General features: G+C 30.3%; 1 protein-coding gene across 2 annotated transcripts; it reads left to right on the forward strand.

Moving 5' to 3' along the window:
* Positions 1 to 10047: 10047 nt before the first annotated feature.
* Positions 10048 to 13075, forward strand: LOC129904362 (enoyl-[acyl-carrier-protein] reductase, mitochondrial-like). Of its 2 annotated transcripts, XM_055979926.1 has the most exons (9): positions 10048 to 10275; positions 10405 to 10502; positions 11143 to 11274; positions 11492 to 11635; positions 11724 to 11926; positions 12044 to 12120; positions 12217 to 12295; positions 12496 to 12608; positions 12776 to 13075. In XM_055979926.1, the coding sequence occupies exons 1-9, from the start codon at positions 10136 to 10138 to the stop codon at positions 12867 to 12869; spliced, it is 1080 nt and encodes a 359-aa protein (XP_055835901.1). In that variant the 5' UTR covers positions 10048 to 10135; the 3' UTR covers positions 12870 to 13075. The 2 variants fall into 2 exon arrangements, with proteins under 2 accessions (XP_055835901.1, XP_055835902.1); XM_055979927.1 differs by lacking the exon at positions 12496 to 12608.
* Positions 13076 to 19178: the final 6103 nt, after the last annotated feature.

Consider the following 19178-nt stretch of genomic DNA (forward strand, 5'->3'; position numbering starts at 1 on the left):
GCGGAAATCATAATAAATCTTCAACTTACATATGTCCAACAATACCTCTAACTATTAGATTTAACGGGGCTAAGACAAGTCCCTAGCTCACCCTCAATCATAATAGAAGAAATGCCATAGTAAAATATCTTAACATATCATAAACTAGAAAGATAAAGGAGTATTGTTCCCGGAACATGGGAACTCACCAAAAGTAGTCTTCAATGGAATATCAACTAGCCACGTGGAGGAGAACGAGGAGGAGCACTGATCCCTACATGGTGATATCATGTAGGCAAAAGAGTATGCATTAGTACTTTGAATGTACTAAGTATGTAAGGATGCATGAACATTGAGGAAACATTAAAAGTTTATGTAATATGGAACATAATTTAATGTATGCATAATAAATCATATAGATATCCTTTAAAATATTCATTTTGTGGGAAATTAACCATAACCGACATTTAAGACCATGCGAGCTATTACATGGAATCCAACATAATCCCCTACGTTGGTCGGGGAGACTACTTGCCGGGTAGAACTCCGTCAACTTCATTCATTTCTTTAACTTTAACTTTAAGGGCTTTCATGGATCCATTAGCCTAAGCCTACAAAGGCTCCTATGTTGGCACATAGTTAATGAGACAAGGGGTTGCTACTAGGATTCCCTTACCGAATCCCACCTCAATGCCTCATTCGGTGCTAAGTCAATCCCACAGAATAGTTTAATACTTCAAAATATTCATAGCATATAACTTGAGAATTCAAACATCATATTCGGTAGAATAGCTCATTAAAATATTTGATAATTCAAATATGCAAGAATTGTCCTTATTGCATAAAGAATCCATCATTCATATCATTTCATCATTCTTTCATTTCATAAGACTCCCTTTTTTGATCATAGATATTGCTTTCTTAAACATTTATTTGGAGTCAAAGCTTTCAAGTCAAACTTTATTAAAAACATAGTAAAACTAGGTGGGTTCAAATCACTTCAACTTGCAAATATGTATGTAAATAAATATTCATAAATACTTTGAAATCCATTAATTAAAAATCATGTTTTAAATAACCCACCATGAATTTCAAGAGCCTTTAAATAAATAAATGGAGGAATTACTTGTAAACCATCAATTCATATATATGAAATTATGTTGCATCAAAATAGAGCAATAATCATTAGTTTAACCATTATTCATACTATTAAGTAAAAATAAGAATTTACCATAAGAAAATATTACTTGAAATCAAGATATTTAATTGAAAGAGTTTTTGGACTACATGGTGGAAGAACCCATGGATAAACACATACATAACTTAGAGTAGAGCTTAAAGAAAATAAATATAATTTATCATATAATCAAAATAATTTAGACATGAGAGTGGAAGGAATACTCTCATTGAAACCTTACATACCTAGAAATCGAAGCTTTAGTTGGTACCGAAAGACTTAATGAACACTCTTGAGTCCTAGGTTTTCTCCTTGACGGAACGTTTTGTGTACTACGCGGAGTATATGAATCACCGGAATAGTATTTCTTCACTACTAAGAACTAAAACTACATTTGAGAATGTGTAAAGAAGTGTATAGAGAGAAGATTTGCTTGAGAAAGCTTGATGAATAAAATGAGGAAATAAGGTGGGTATTTATAGGTGGGAAAGAGAGACCTAAAAATAAATAAAATAATTATAAAAAAAATCTGAAAATTTAGTGGAATATATTGATGTCATGGATGATGTTAAATGGAGGACAATTTATGTCATGAGTGATGTGAAATGTATCTAGATCTTTCTATGGTAGGTGAAATGAGTTATTTTTAACAGAATACTCTTTTTGGGAGCTGTGTTTGAATAAGATAAATTCCTTATTAGGATTTGGTGTCTTCATAAGAATTGTAGATATGGAAGTCTAGTTTCATATCGTTCAAGAATCAACTAATTTGGATAAATCTACAGTGAGATATGATTTTTCTTCTATAAATACTCATTTCCGTCACAGCATCCTACCTTACAAAAATTAATTTATTTGACCTACTTATGTTGTATCTCCCGATTCAGATTTTGTATTAAATACACTTTACACTTATGACACTAAGTTTTGGGGTATTTTCATTGTTGTAATTTATTTTTGTTGCATTTATTTGTGCCCTTACTTCCCTTTTTGAGAGTCTCATATGGTTTTACTTTTTCATTTACGCATTGGGATGGGGTTTAAGATGGGTGCCATCATGACCTTAATTTTTGGGTCATGACAAATTAGTATCAGAGTCTTAGGTTCACCGATCTTATAAGTTAAAGAGGAGGGTGTCTAGAAGAGTCTTGTGGATCGGTACATAGACGTCCGTACTTATCTTTAAGAGGCTACAAGATACTTATTAGGATAAAATTTCCTTCTTTTGATTCCTTTCGTGCAATTTATTCAGATTAAGTGTTGCATATCTCCAATCTATTCCTTCTGCGGAGATGGTGAGAACTAGAGTTGGAGTCGCTAATAGTGAAGTCGCACCTGCTGCCCAAGCCCCAGTTCGCGGGCGAGGTAGAGGACGTGGTGGATTCATGGTACAAGGCTGAGCTAGGGGAGCGACACCTACTGGTGGCCGATCTAGGGAGACATCACTCGAGCCTGTGTATGAGCACGAGGATGATTATGAGCAGTAGGCTGAGGATCAGAGGCCAGGCCAGCCTCCAGCGGTTCCTGATCGTGCTCCGATGCTTCAAGAGTTATTGATCAGATTATTGGCTAGACTAAATGGTGCTCCGACTCCTGGTATTCTTCTAGGTACTTCAGGCTCTCCTATTACAGTTGGTACTACGCCACTAGTTCAGGGACCTAGTGTTGGGTTCTCGACTCCAAGATCTTCTTCTATGCCTTCTATAATACCCCTGAGATTTGTCACTCTACTAGTGTTGCCATGTTAGTAGCTGAGCAGAAGAGCTTTGTTCGGCTGAAACCTCCTAGATTTAATGGTACGGCAGGGGAGAAGGCTTATTATTTTTTGACTGAGTGCCAGGACAGGTTGTTCAACCTTTCTTGAGGTTCATGGAGTAGCTTGTCCTTCGTATAAGTTCACAGGGGTGGCCAAGGAGTATTAGAGATCGATTATTTCCAGTAGACCTATTAGTTCCCCTATGATGAGTTGGGAGCAGTTTTCAGAGGTGTTTCTTGAGAGGTTTGTACCGTATAGCCTCCGTGACCAGCGTCGAGATGAGTTTGATAGATTGGAGCAAGGCTTCTTATCTTTATCTGAGTATGATGCTCTCTTTCATGAGTTGTCTCATTATGCCATGTCCAATATTCCTACTAAGTTTGAGCGTATCCGTAAGCTAGTGAAGGGATTTGCGGGCTATCTTTAAGAGGCTACAGCCTCTCTTGTATTATCCGATGGTACCTTCTAGAGTGTTATTGACCACGCCAGGATAATTGAGAGCATTCGACATGCGAGATAGGGAGAAACCAAGAGATTCTCTCGGTAGGATTAGTTCAGTGGTCACTCCTCCAGAAGTAGAGAGTATTCAGGTCCAGGTACCCACGACTATCAAGGTAGACCAGTATAGGAAACTATTCAGGGCTCAGATGGTGCAAGTGGATCTAGGCTGGGTCAGAAAGGTTATAGTGTTTTTTCGGGCTCTAGAGGTCGTATTGACACTTCGGGTTATCCTCCCCGGGGTTCAGGACCTATACACTGTTGTTACTATCTCCTTCTTAAACTTACTCCAGTGTCTTTGGTGAGAAAAAGCCCAAAATAGTCTTTTATCTTTGGATTAAGACTCAAAGTCATTCTTGAGTTTTAACATGGAGCACTAATAGTGTCTCATATTTGTAATATTGTGCACTTTTGATCCTTCCCCAAATTTTGCTTATTTTTTAACATTGATTTTGTCCACAATTTTATGTATGAAATGTTTAATTGTCTTTTTATATATTTAGTAGAAATAATAATTTAACGTGAGAGAAGGTGAGAAGAAAAATACCTTGTTCTGCTTAGTAGAAATATTATTGCAGCTATAATTCGAAAGCTTTATCACATCGATTTCACGTGTAATGGTATAATTTTTTTTTCTTGCAACGTCATATGTCAAGGTTTTCTTAGTTTAGCTACACTAATATTCCTTCTGAACAAGATAAGTTGATTTTCTTATTTTTATTTTAAATTAAGCTTTAATTTCATTTCAACAAAATATTAATTAAAAGTAGTATAAAATACCATTAATCATCGCTTCCTTTTTTGTAATATTTACTATCCAAAATTTGGACACCCTTTATAAATTTTTTGACTACACCACTAATTATCTAAGGTATTAGGTATATATAATTTACTCCGTTTTATTAATGTATTATTATAAAAGTAATTAAGTTATAAGAAGAGTAAGCAAAATACAGAGAGAAAATAAATAAGAAGAGGATAGGAAGAACAATGAATTTTTTGGAGCTTTTTTATTTTCTTCTATATCTTTGCATTTTACAATGCCTTATTTATAGGCAAAAAGACAATAATTGAGGGGGAGACAAGAATTAGTGGGGGGAGGGGGGCAGGGGACAAGAATTCATGGGCATCCACCCACTTAATATTTTAACACTCCCCCTTGAATGTTCATATATAATGTGCCTTATTGAAATTTTTACAAAAAATAATATACATAGTTATTCTGAACACTCATAGATGTTGTGTTTCGTTAAAACCTTACTGGAAAAAATCAGTGAAAATTCTCCTGGTGAAAGAAAAAGAGTACACACATCTGGTAATACGCCTCGATTGCTGCCTCATTAAAAACTTTACCAGAAAAATCCAGTAGGACAAAACCTTGGTTAAGGGAAAAAAAATACATCACGTATTTTCCTTCCCCTGATGAAAACTTCATTTGATATTTTTGGAGACGACGCATTCCAATCTTATACCTTAGTTTCTCAAAAGTTTATGTTGGTAATCCCTTTGTGAATAAATTGCAAGAATATCACTCGAACGAACTTGTTGTACATCAATTTCACCATTCTTCTGGAGATCATGTGTGAAGAATAATTTTGGTGAAATATGTTTTGTTCTGTCTCTTTTTATGAAATCACCTTTCAACTGAGTTATGCATGCGACATTGTCTTTGAATATAACTATGAGTATTTTGACATCATTTTCCAGGCTGCATCTTTCTTTGATGAACTTTATCATCGATCTCAACCACACTCATTCTCTACTTGCTTCATGAATTGCTATTATTTCAGCATGATTTGAAGAAGTAGCAACAATAGACTACTTTGTAGATCACCATGATATAGCAGTTCCTCCGTATGTAAATAGATAGCATGCTTGAGATCGAGTTTTATATGGGTTTAATAAATAACATGCATCTGCATAACCAATAAGGTCTACATAGTCTTTGTTAATATAAGACAAACATAAATCAATGGTACCCTTTAGGTATCATCAAATATGCTTGATATCCTTCTAATGTCTTCGCGTTGGGGATGAACTATACCTTGCCATAAAACTAACAGAAAATTTTATATCAGGTCTGATTGTGTTACCAAGATATATAAGTGCACCAATAACACTAAGATATGATACTTCAGGACCAAGAAGTTCTTCATTCTCTTCTGAATGTTGAAAATGGATCTTTATCCACTTCTAGTGATCGAACAACCATTGGAGTACTTAATAGACGTGCTTTATTCATGTAAAATCATTTTAAGATTTTCTCAATGTAGGCAGATTAGTGGACAAAGACCCCATCTGCTAAATGTTCAACTTGCAGACCCTGACAAAGTTTTGGCTTTCCAAAGTCTTTCATCTCAAATTCTTTCTTTAGATATTCAATCTTCTTTTGGATCTCTTCAGGGATTCCAATGAGATTTATGTCATCAACATAAACATCGAGTATAACACACTCTGATTTTATTTTCTTAATAAAAATACATGGATCAATGACATCATTTATATAACCTTCATTTATCAAGTATTCACTAGGACGATCATACTGCATACGTCCTGATTGTTTCAGACCATATAATGATCTTTGCAATTTGATTGAGTACATCTCCCGAGACTTAGTATATGCTTCAGACAATTTTAATTCTTCTGAGATTTTCATGTAAATTTCATTATCAAGTGAACTATAAAGATAAGCCGTAACTATATCCATTAGATTTATTTTAAGATTTTTATGTACAGCTAAACTGATGAGATATCGAAAAGTTATTCCATTGATAACAACTGAATATGTTTCTTCATAGTTGACCCCGGGTCTTTGAGAAAATCTTTGTGCAACAAGGCGTGCCTTGTATCTTATAATTTTATTTCTCTCATTTCGTTTTTGCACAAAAATCAATTTATAGCCAACTGATTTTACACCTTCAGGGGTTTGGACTACAGGTCCAAAAACCTCACGTTTGGCAAGTGAGTCTAATTCTGATTAAATTGCCTTTTGTCAGTCTGGCCAATCACATCTACGTAGACATTCTTCGATGGATTTAGGCTCAAGACTTTCACTATCTTGCATGAGGTTAAGTGCAACACTATATGCAAAAACATTATCCATCGTGATTTTGATCGATTTAAATTTATCTCATCACCGGTAGAACTTATTGAAAGTTCTTCATTCACTTGAGTATCGGATTCACTGATTTCTTCAGTAATATCAGGATTACTCAGATCTTGACCTTCTTCAGGATATTCTTTTGTAGTATCATCTTTATTATTTCTTATGCTTCTCTTTCTAGGATCTTTATCCTTTGAACCTAATGATCTACCACGCTTTAGGCGTGTTTGGGATTCCGAAACTATGATACTAGTAAATAGTCTTTTGGGACATTAATCCAGATATGCAAATTCACTACAGGGATATGTGACTTAGTTATCCATTTCAAATCAGTAAATACATTTTGCATTTAATTTATTATTTTTTGTAAGTGGATGATCTTCTGGATCTCCTACTCACATGTGCGGGTACGTGGATCAAAATGAGATAGTGATGAAATTTTTCACGCAATTTTTTTTTCGAGTTTCTTTTTCTCTCCCCTAATTGTGGAAAAGTTATTTCATTAAACCAACAATCTGCAAATTGAGCAGTAAATAAATTTCCTGTTAATAATTTAAGGAAGCGAATTATGGAGGGTGAGTCAAACCTAACATATAAGCCCAACCTTCATTGAGGGCCCATCTTTGTATGTTGTGGTGGTGCTACAGGCACGTATACCGTACAACCAAAAATTTATAGATGAACAATATTTGGATCATGACCAAATGCTAATTGTGACGGAGAGTATTTATTATAACTTTTTGATCTAACACGTACAAGTGCTGTTGTATGTAAGATAGCATGACCCTAAATAGTACAACAACAACAACAAAAACAACAAATCCAGTGTAATCCCACCATGTGAGGTAGGATAGATTGTACGCAGACCTAACTCCCACCTTGAAAGGTAGGGCGACTATTTCAAAGAGACCCTCGGCTCAAGAGAGGAAAACAAGAAAACAAGATACAAGGTCAGATAGGGCCAAGCATATCAAAAACAAGATGAAAACAAAGAATAACAAAAGCGAGAAAGTCATGGTAGAATTGTACGGAAAGAAAGAAGCATTAACTATTATAAATAAATAAGATAATCAAAGTACAACGATAATAAAATGCAGAAATCAAATGACAATAAACAAATCAAACAGTAATTGACAATTTTGTTTTCATAAATAAAGGTCTTGCTATCAATTGTAGGCATTTAATAAAGGACTCTACAAGGCCATTTTAAGTATGAACATCAGCAACAGGATGCTCAATTTTTATTCCAATTGATAAGCAATAATCATCAAAAATTTGGGATGTAAATTCTCCAGCATTATCAAGGCGAATAGCTTTAATTGAATAATCTCAGAATTGCGCCCTTAATCTTATTATTTGTTCTAATAACTTCGCAAACGCCAGATTGTGGAATGATAAGAGGCACACATGAGACCATCTTGATGATGCATCTATTAGGACCATAAAATATCTAAACAATCCACTAGGTGAATGAATAAGTCCACATATATCCCCATGTGTAGGCTCTAAAATATCAGGAGATTCGATGTCAACCTTCAGGGTTGATGGCCTGACAATTAATTTGTCTTGATAACAAGCATCAAATAAAAATTCATCATTCGTAAGAATCTTCAGGTTCTTTAACGGATGTCCAATTGAATTTTCAAGAATGTGTTTCATCATTATTGATTCAGGATAACCTATTCGATCATGCCATAGCACAAATGTATTTAGATCAATAAACTTCTAGTTTATGATCAAATGTTCTTCAATTGCACTATTTTTTGCATAATATAGGCGAGAAGAAAAAGTTGGTAATTCTTTCAAAATATATTTCTGGCCTGAGACACTCTTGGTTATACCAAGATATTCAATATTCATTTCTGTCTCAACATGATATCCATTTCTGCTGATATCTTAAAAACTTAACAAGTTTTTTAGGAATTTAGAAGAGAATAATATCATGGTTTTGACACAGTCTTGACTAGATATCATATTGTCATCTTTGATGGTGTCTGCCAGACCCATTGATTTTAGATGTATTTTTTCAGATATATCAAGAGAAACAAATTCAAGTTTAGAGATATTCGTCATTTTAAGAAAATAAAATTATTATCCTTTTATTATCTTTTTAAAATAGTTCAAAGTGATGAATACTCATATTAATAACATGTTATAAAAATAATTAAGTTATAAAAAGAGTAAGGAAAATACAAAAAGTAAATAATTGAGGGGCTGACGAGAATTAATGTAGGGGTAAGAATTCTTGGGCATCTACCTACTTATTTATCCATTTTGAATTTGATATTACAAGTGAAAGGGTACAATTATTGCACTTTCTGCTAAGGAAACACGTGTGAAGGGTTTAAGCTGAAGCTGTCACATTGAAACTTAAAATATATTCAATAATTTAAATACTATTAGTATAATGAGTTGTGCTATTATATCTATGATATAATGATGGCACTGCGTCAACTGGATTACCTCGAAAAGCTCTCATGAGATCTCAAAAGTAGATCAATTAAGCAGGAGGTCATCAAGTCCGCCTGGCAGATTTGGAGGGTAAAGCTGTCTTTAAAAAGAAATTTGATTACTATTGATTATATATTATATATAAATTATAATAATTAGTAACTTAAAATGTTCAAAAGACGTATAAAATATTTGGTGTATTATTAAAATCCTATTAAACTAAATAAATTGGGACAAAAAAAATAATATATATTATTTAAAATGCTATAAAAAATAATATAAATCACAATAATAAATATTTTTAAAATTTTAAAAGACATATATATTTTTAAATAATTTTTGAAATTCTATCGCTGCAACATAAATTTGGATAGAGAAAATAACATACATTATTCAAAAATTAAATAATTTTTTTGATTAATCCTCAAAATTTTATCAATATCACATAAATTTCATATTCAATAAAATAACTAGTCGAGTAACAAATAAACTAAGATAAAAAAAATAACCAAACCTATAGCCAGTTTTGCCAAACTTTTGAAAGTTAAAAAAATGTTTATTTTAAAGATAATGAGATATTTGATCAAATTTTTGAAAGAAAATAATTGTTTTTGAAGAGTAGCAAAACCTATTTTTCAGAAGTGATTTTTTTCTTTCTTAAAATATTTTTGAGAGAAATACATTTAGAAACATTTTTAAAAACTTGCTGAAACATTAATTATTGTTTCAAAGTATTTTTAAAAAAATTATTTTTCATCAAATTATTTTTTTAAGAAAGACATTTTCACTTGAGTCGAGAGTCTATCAGAAATAACCTCTTTAACTCCAAGAAAATCGTAATAAAGTTACATACTATCCTTTTTCAAATCTCTCTTATGAGATTATATTAAATATATTGTCATTATATTTTTCAAATGAAAATGAATTCCGATGAAAAATAAAAGAGGAATTTGTCGTTTCAGGTAGGATTTTCGCCACCATAATAAGTTGATTTTAGAAAATTGAAGAAATTATCTATCTAGAAACCTAAACATTTTGTTTACTGTATTTTAACCAATTAAATTGGTGGTAGATATGCTTTCAACTATTAAAGTAGCAATATCTTCACCCAACGTTTCCTAGTGAATACTAAAAGCTCTTCAATACACCAAATTTTAGAGAGAGAAAAAAAATGCTATCCCAGCATTCACTTTTGGTCGTCCCTTTATGTCATGATAAACAAACCTCCGTCCTAAACTTTCCGGCCATCGTGTCTCCTCCGTCCACCGCCATTGTCTACGACCAACACGGCCCTCCCGACACCGTCACAAGGTCCGTTCTAGATTCACAATGTCCTCCTACTAGCTACCACCACCCCAAATTCGTACTATATGTACAAGTGTATAGGGGCGGATATTAAATTTTCTTGACTTTTTCGTATGTACTACAATTTTCCGACAGGGTTACCGAGATTCCACCGATGGAGATCGATGAGAACTACGTGTGTGTGAGAATGCTTGCAGCTCCCATCAACCCAGCAGATATCAACAGAATAGAGGGTTCGATAAAATAATAAATCTCCCTTTCTTATTTCTCTTTTTTTTTTTAAAACAAAAATAATTATATTATTTTCTTATTATTTTTTAAATTATAAAATTTTCTTAACATTTATAAATTTCGTATACATCATTGAACTTCTGAATAGATGAGCAGATATTAGGAGAGGGATGTATCATAGAGATAACGCCTGGATAGAGATGGGAGGTAGGATGTATCCCAAAGGGAATAGGGATGTATGGGCGAGAGGGGAGTCCTGTATTCGAATGGAGATTTTTGATTTTTTTTAAATGATATAAAATTTTAGAGATTATGATAAAATAATATGTTTATTTATACAATTTTTTCTTCTTTTTATATGTTCTAATTTTAGTGGACAGAGTTATCTAATATCTATTATTATGCAATTTATGAAGTTGAAATTGAAGATGGAGTTGTATGGGATTATATTTTTTCCAAAAAAAAAAATAAAATCACACTTAAATGTACGTAAATACAATATCAAAAATGAAAAGCGAGGTAAAAAATATTTTCCAAATTTGAAATAAAATAGGAAAAAAAATCAATCTTCACGATCTTTTTCACAAAAGATGAATAAATTTCATGATCAGATCCTTACTTTTACTAATAATTGCATAACAGGAGTGTACCCAGTAAGGCCATCAGTACCTGTAGTTGGGGGATGGGAAGGTGTTGGAGAAGTACATTCTGTGGGCTCTGCAGTTGAGGCTCTTTCTCCCGGAGATTTGGTTATTCATTCTGCTTATCTTCCAGGTAATTATTCAAACTATCGCTATATTTGATAATTACACTTCAAACTATAAATTTCCTATGCTGGAATATCCTCCCCTAACTCTTAGGTAGGGACGTACAAAAATTTATAATAATTTTAGTTCAAATTCTGTATGTGTTTTATTTATATAAAAATTAAATTCAGAACTAGTAAAGTTCAAATTCAGTGACATTGTAGTTTTATGTCTTTATGTTCCAGGGACATGGCAAACCTATGTTGTACAAGACCAAAGTTTATGGTACAAAATTGATAAAACCACTCCAATTGAATATGCTGCCACTATTTCTGTTAATCCTTTGAGTGCTTTAAGAATGCTTGAGGATTTTGTGGATTTAAAACCAGGTTTATTATTGAAATTCCCCAAATTAAAAACATGTTTAATTACTATAATTTGGCTTAAAATTAACTAATTATGTTTTCCATTAAACAGGGGATACAATTGTCCAAAATGGAGCTACAAGCATAGTAGGACAATGTGTTATTCAATTAGCTCGAGTTCGTGGAATTCATAGCGTTAATATCATAAGAGATAAACCTGGATCTGATGAAATTAAAGAAAAATTAACCAAACTTGGTGCTGATAAAGTATTTACCGAAAGTGAACTCGAAGTGAAAGGCGTCAAAAGTCTCCTGGTACGGATTTAACTTATATATACTAACTATATAATTTATTAATAAGTGTATTTTAATTTAACTATATAATTTATTAATAAGTGTATTTTAATTTGTTGTAACGGTGATGTGTTGTAGGGTGATATACCTGAACCTCGTTTAGGCTTGAATTGTGTTGGCGGAAATGCAGCTACTATGGTGGTAAAATTCTTAAAGTGAGACATTTTTTTTTAATTTGGTTCTCTTCTAAGTTAAAAGTTCACTTTTTTTTCGTTATGTATTGAAAATATACGATGTTTTTTTTTTGTAAGGCAAGGTGGCTCTATGGTTACATATGGAGGGATGTCAAAGAAGCCAATTACTATATCTACTACATATTTCATTTTCAAGGTTAGTTTTCAAATGGTCAATTATGAAATTTAAACACTACATAATTCTTTAGCACGGTTGTCGATGTTATATTGAAAATAACATCCCTACTTTATAAGATTGGAATAAAATTTATATATATTTTATTTATCGAACTTGATCATTTGTAGGATCACTGAATATGTTGTTATATATTGAATTATCGTTATTTTTTTTTATAGAATATTTCATTGAAAGGATATTGGCTGCAAGAAAAGAATTTAGACGAAACACAATATAGGTGTTCAATTGATTATCTATTGGCCCTTGCTCGTGCAGGGATATTGAAATATGAGTACGATTTCTTACTCTCTCTATCAATTAATTTTGTAATTCTTTATAAATTTATTTTAAATATTGTATATATATATACATTTTTTTAAAAAAGAAAATGAAATTATTTTAAATGTAAAATGAAGAGTGTAGTGACATTAATTTTGTTTTTATATTAATTTGTTACAGGATGGAGATGGTACCCTTTAAAGATTTTCATACAGCTCTTGAAAGGGCAATGGGGAAGCAAGGAAGTCGAAGAAAACAAATTCTTAAGTTTTAAATTAACTGCAATAATAAGAAAAATATTTTAAAACCCTTTGGAATGCACAATTTCAAAGTTATCAAATATAATTATTAGAGATTAAGTAATTGTAACAATAAGAAAAATATTTTTCCACTGAGTTTGGGGATATATTTTTCTAGTTGAATAATCCTATCTTTTTTTTTATCCATCAGTAATCAAGATCATCTATTGTCTTGTTATTACTTTCAACTCCCTTCTAGTCAAATCAGATTAGATAATTTATATTGGCAAATACGGAATAGATAAAAAATTATTCATATCAATTATAATATTTTTTTATTTTGAATTTATATATAATTATTATATACTATATGAATAGGATGTCTAAGGTATTAGGTACTTTTTTAAAACTTGCATCAAATAATTAAATAATCACTCTGAGATTTGAGTCTTTCACTTTTATTAGATTTTTAAATTAATATAATTTATTCAAATAAATAATTATGATAAAATTTTGAAACTAACAACACCTTTCTAATCTTGATGTCAATTAATATGTCAATTCTTATATTTTTCAATTTTCAAGCCTAGAATTAAATTTTAATTTTTCAAATTATATAAATCTTAGATAATAATAATAATAACGAAAAAAAAAAAAGGCAAATCACGAGCCATTCACAGACTTCCACAAAATTCCTACGTTCTATATCCCTATATATCAATCCAAATTTCTAGGCACTACCCACTCATAATAAATATTACATTAACACAATTGACCATTACAATGACCACACAATTTCAAAACAAAAAGCGCACGTTGAAAAACAACCACCGTAACTTCAATTTTTCAACATTACAACCAATTTACTTTTTCAATCTTCCAACAATATATTACTAATAATATAATCATCTAACCATATATAAAAATTACACATGCATAATAGGCTTGATTACCCTTAACCTATTTAGGCTTGATTACCCTAACCTGTTTCACTCAATTTTTCCTTTTTTTTTTTTTCTGCTGTAATGAGTTCTCCCGTCTTTGGGTATTGATAAATTTCACCTAAACTTTATAGTGATTTTTTTAATTATATTTTATTTTTATTTTTAAAAAATTATTTAAAATTTCTTCTTTTTGATGAAATTTGGATAAATCACATACGTCATGATACATCACGTAAAAGTAATGTATCCGATTGATTTATCACGTAAAGTATTGTATTCGATGTCCTGATACATCACGTAAATGATGTATCTGACGTCCTGATACATCACGTAAAGTGATGTATTTGATCGATACATCGTGTATAGTGATGTGTCAGAGAATAAGAAAGAGTAGAGATTGTTGAAATTTTTTCAAATGGTAGAGAATTTTAGAGAATATGATAAAATAAGTTGTGTATTTAAGTAATTTTTCTTTAAATTTATAAAAAAAGTCTTTTATGAAAGAGAGAGAACTCGTTCTCAAAATGACTTAACAAATATTTTTTCTTCATTTTAGTGGAAAAGAAGCGGCAAATGACTTGTATTTAATATTGCTTTTATTTTTAATTAATAAATCACTTTTTATTTTTCTTTATATGTAATTTTCTCTTTTATCCTTGTAAATAATTTTAAAATGAGATTTTTTTTAATGATTTTGCAAAGAACTAAGAAAATTAGGGTGCATTAAAAATGATAGGATAAAGTAAAAGTCATAAAAGAGCGCATAAATAATCAAAAAATATTTTAGACCATATAAAATTCATTTTTATTATTAATGAAATGATTTATAGCCACATGAATGATCAAAAAGTATCTTACACCATAAATTTCAAAAATCCTCTTTTTCTTTTTAGAATTTTATGTCAAATAAAATAATATTACATAAATTAAAAATGAAAGAAATAAAAAAAATCTTTTAATTTACTAAAATATACAAGTAAAATAATATATATATTTTTTATATTGAGGCGAATTTTATTATGAGTAGAAAAGACTTTCTTTTCTTTTTTTCTCAAGAAAGAATTCTTAGTAAACATATCTTTTTGACTAATAACAAAAGTATTAACATAATTAGAAATAAAATGTGAATTTTAATCACCTTATTCTAGAATATCATAACATGATTTATTAAGTTAGATACTTTTATTAATTACTCTTTGGCCAATATTAGTAAGTATTAGGGTTATACAGGGCAAATCGATAAACCATACCAAACCGACAAACCGAATCAAACAGAAAAAAAAAACTCGACTAGTGTTTTGGTTTGACTTGGTTTGGTGTTTAAAAAAAAATCTGACTATTATTGGGTTGGTTTGGTTTTAACTAAAAAAGTCAAACCGAACCCAAACCCACCGGATTATAGATATACTACTTTTAAATTATGTTATACATAAAAATATTTATTAAAATATAATTTATAAATATGTTTTTATTTTTTTTTTATAATTTTTGTTTTCTTTCTTACATTTAGATTTGGACTTGAGAAATCCATGTAAATAATATACAAAAAAGTCCATCTTATAAAGTTAAAACTTCAAACAATGTTCTGCCTCCATCTTATATGTTGATATTTTGTATTAGAACTCTTTTTAAGAAACACTGTTCTGTGCTTTTTATTAGATAATATGACAAACCCGAAAACCCCGAAAAAATTTGAAAAACCCAAAAAAACTCGAAAAATCCAAAAAAAACTAATATCAAAAAATCTGACTTTATTGATTTGACTTGATTTATAGATTTAATAATCTAACACAAATAATGGTTTGATTTGTAAATAATTCAAACAAACTCGATTCATATATAAATATTGATTCAATTAGTACATAAAGTAGTCAAATGTACTTTAATTTTAGCACACCTAATCTTATGGAACAGAAAGAGTAATAATAAAAAAATCTCCTTGTTGACGTTACATGTGCTTTGGTATGACTTATGAGGCGCATCGATATCAATTATAAAATTAATCAAATCTTAATCTTTAATCTTTAATCTTTATTATTTATAAAATATTAAACTTATAAGTTATAATAACAATAAGTTTGATTGATTAAGAAAAAAATTTAAAAAGTTAGTAATAATTTAAATTCATGCTTGAAGTCAACGTGCTTCAATTATTTGCGAAAAATTAAAATATTAATTCTTATAAATATAATAAAGTTCATGTTCACACTTATATTATAGAGGAAGAAAAAATAAGGTACTACGGTGGTATTAGACGGTGGCAAGAGTAGGTGGAGAGCAGGGCAAAATGGGCAATGATAGTTTCTTCTTTAACTTCAATTCTCTCTGTTAACTTTTATTTGTCCAATTTTGATTTTACATACTTCTTAAAAAATAATAATTAACATGAGTATTTTATCATAATATTCATATTAATTGATGTTTAATCTTAGATTTTCATGAAAGTGATTTAAAAGAATAAATAATTAATATTGAAAGTAAAATATGAAAAAAAATAATTTAATATATATACATAATATTTTATTTTTCTCTTAATATATCCCACAAGTGTTGAAGTAAAAATTGAAAATGTATTTTTGAATATAATATGCCTGCATGGTCTGTGGTCGCAGTGGCTACTTTTCTTCTAGAAAAGAGAAACTAACATGGAATTTTTTTTATATTTATTTTCAGATTTTTAATAACATGGAATTAGGATATGGACAATGACGTTTTGAAATTGAGAGTTAAACCACCTTGGAAAAATAATAATTTAGCATTCGAAATTCAATCACTTGATTAAAAAGAAAATGACTCGACTAATTTAGCCGGTGTTTGGTCTAAAATTTTTAAAATTCTTGAAAAGTTATTTTTGGGTGAAGTTTGATCATGTGTTTGACCAAAAAATTTTCCAAGAATATGTGGTTGTTTCAAAAATATTATTTTGTACCCTTAAGTTCTAAAAATTATTAAAAATATCTATAAGTTTGTGTTATCATTTTATAATAAATATGTTCTGTTCAAAATAACAATCTGGGCAAGAGCAATGCATTAATCGAATTTAAAAAAATATATTCTTTTTTCTCAATTATGTCACTCAAACTATTCTTTTTCAGAGGAGATAATAACAAACTATTCTTTTATAAAATCTTCCCACATTCTACAAACAATCTCTTCCCAACAAACTTTCATTTTTATTAATAGATAGAGATGTTATTTAATGGTGTTTATAGAGCACGTTAATGGAGTAAGTTGGTAGATAAATATTAGTTGGAATTAATAAATGATGGTGTTCTTATAAAATATAAAAATTTGGGGTAATTTTTAAATTTTTAAAACTTTCCAAATATTAGAACTTGGCCCAAATTCTAGTTTTTTCTAGAACTTAGAAATTTAGGATATTTGTCAAATATATGTAACACCCTGTGCTATTCTAGCCTAGATTAAGGTTGAGGACCATGAGAAAAGATTGAAAAAAATGGACTGTGCCAGTTGGTACGAGTAGACCTACTACTCGTAGAGAATTCTACGAATCAGAGGATGGACTCGTAGGGTCGGCACTGAAAGGGGAAAATTTTGGCTAAGTGTGAGAGGGTCTACAAGTCACCTTATGACTCGTAAGAAAGTTGAAGACTCGTAGAAACGACTCATAGAGTCATAGTCTGATTTCTGAAAAATACAAGCCTCAGTACTTTTGTTATGATTCAGCAGGACGAATAGTAGGAATGTTTACAAGTCGTAGATGGACTCGCAGGAAAGGGTCCTCAAATTTGGAATTTTGTTAAGTGTTGGGGTGATTTATGAGTCGTCCCTATGACCCATAGAAACTTTGACGACTTGTAAGAATGACCCGTAGAAGACCAGAATTGATTTTAGTATGGGGTATTCTAGTCTTTTCTCACCCTTCTCAAATCAAAACCCTAACGTTTTGGGACTATTTTGAGTCCTTTATCAATACCCTGAACGCCTAAACTCTCACTAACACTTAGAATTATTTGATAGCAAGGTTTGGAGAGGAGAGAGACTAGGGTTCAAACGTTCACTTCCATCTTTCAAGCTTCGATTGTTCTTCAAGTTTCAGGTATGTAAGAATTATCAGAACGTTGGACTATGTTCGTCCACGTGCCCTACATCTTCTTTGAGTTGAATTGATCGTAGAGTCGAATTTGAATGTTCCTACAATTTGAGTTTTGTTGATATATTTATGCTCATAATGAGTCTTTGCATATACAAATTTGATTATGTCTTGCTAATGTCGATGAGTTGAGTAATTGAGATACCCGTTCATGCCATCATTTTCATGAATCCTAATTGAGTATTATTTTTAATGTTTTATAATAGGGATAATATATAAATATGACATTTAACTTGACTCTAGCTGACAACTATGATCTTAAACTTTGCCAGTGCACAAGTATGCACTTTAACTATCCAAAAATTTAACAGGCCAAGTGCATTACATACACACGCTCCAACGTGGTTGCCAACTAAATAAACAAATACACGTAGAATTTTTAACTAAAAAAAATAGAAAAGGGCCAAAAATACCCCTAAACTATGAAAAAGGTTTTTAAATACCCTTCATTAACTTTTTGGTCTAAAAATACCCTTCTACCCATCTTTTGGTCTAAAACTACCCTTCTATTAATTTTTCTGGCTTACTATAATCCTTGAAACTAACAACTCTCTTTTTATTTTTTATTTTTTAAAAGTATTTATCGTGTGTCATTTTATTATTGGATGAAATAAAAATGTCATCTCCACTAAAATTTTTTCATAATTTATCTCAGCCAAAAACAATATACCTCCTCAACCCCCCCCCCCCCCCAAAAAAAATAATAATAATATATCTAATAGTTTTTTGTGGCTGTAGCTTTTTTCTACTTATTTTTAAAAAAAATTTGTTTTGGGATCATGAAGAAATTATTTTGATTTGGATAAATTATGGGAAAAAATATTTAAAAAATAATTTTTTATTTGCTGTATTTTTTTAATTTAGTTTTTTTATGGTCATCAAGCATGTATATTCTTTTGGTTTGGATAAATTATGAGAAAAAAATGAAAATCTTATTTAAAAAATCTGTTAGTTATACGTATTTTTACAAGATAGTTTTACAATAACTATCTAAAAACTATCTTGTAATAACTAAAAAAAATATTTATTTATTTTTAACTATCTTGTAATAACTAATTTAGTTTGAAATAATTTTTAACTATCTTGTAATAACCAAAAAATAATTTAGTTATACGTATAACTAAAATCTTTTAGTTAGATTATTTATATGTATTGTAAAAAAAATCAATATTGTTTAATAGAAAAGAAAAATGAAGCCAAGAACTAAAATAATCTAGTCTTTTCTTTTCTATGATTAATCGAATAAAACAAATCTCGTCTTTTTTTTTTTATGATTAACCGGAAAA

Source organism: Solanum dulcamara, chromosome 9 (genome assembly GCF_947179165.1).
Source record: "Solanum dulcamara chromosome 9, daSolDulc1.2, whole genome shotgun sequence".
Lineage (NCBI taxonomy): Eukaryota > Viridiplantae > Streptophyta > Magnoliopsida > Solanales > Solanaceae > Solanum > Solanum dulcamara.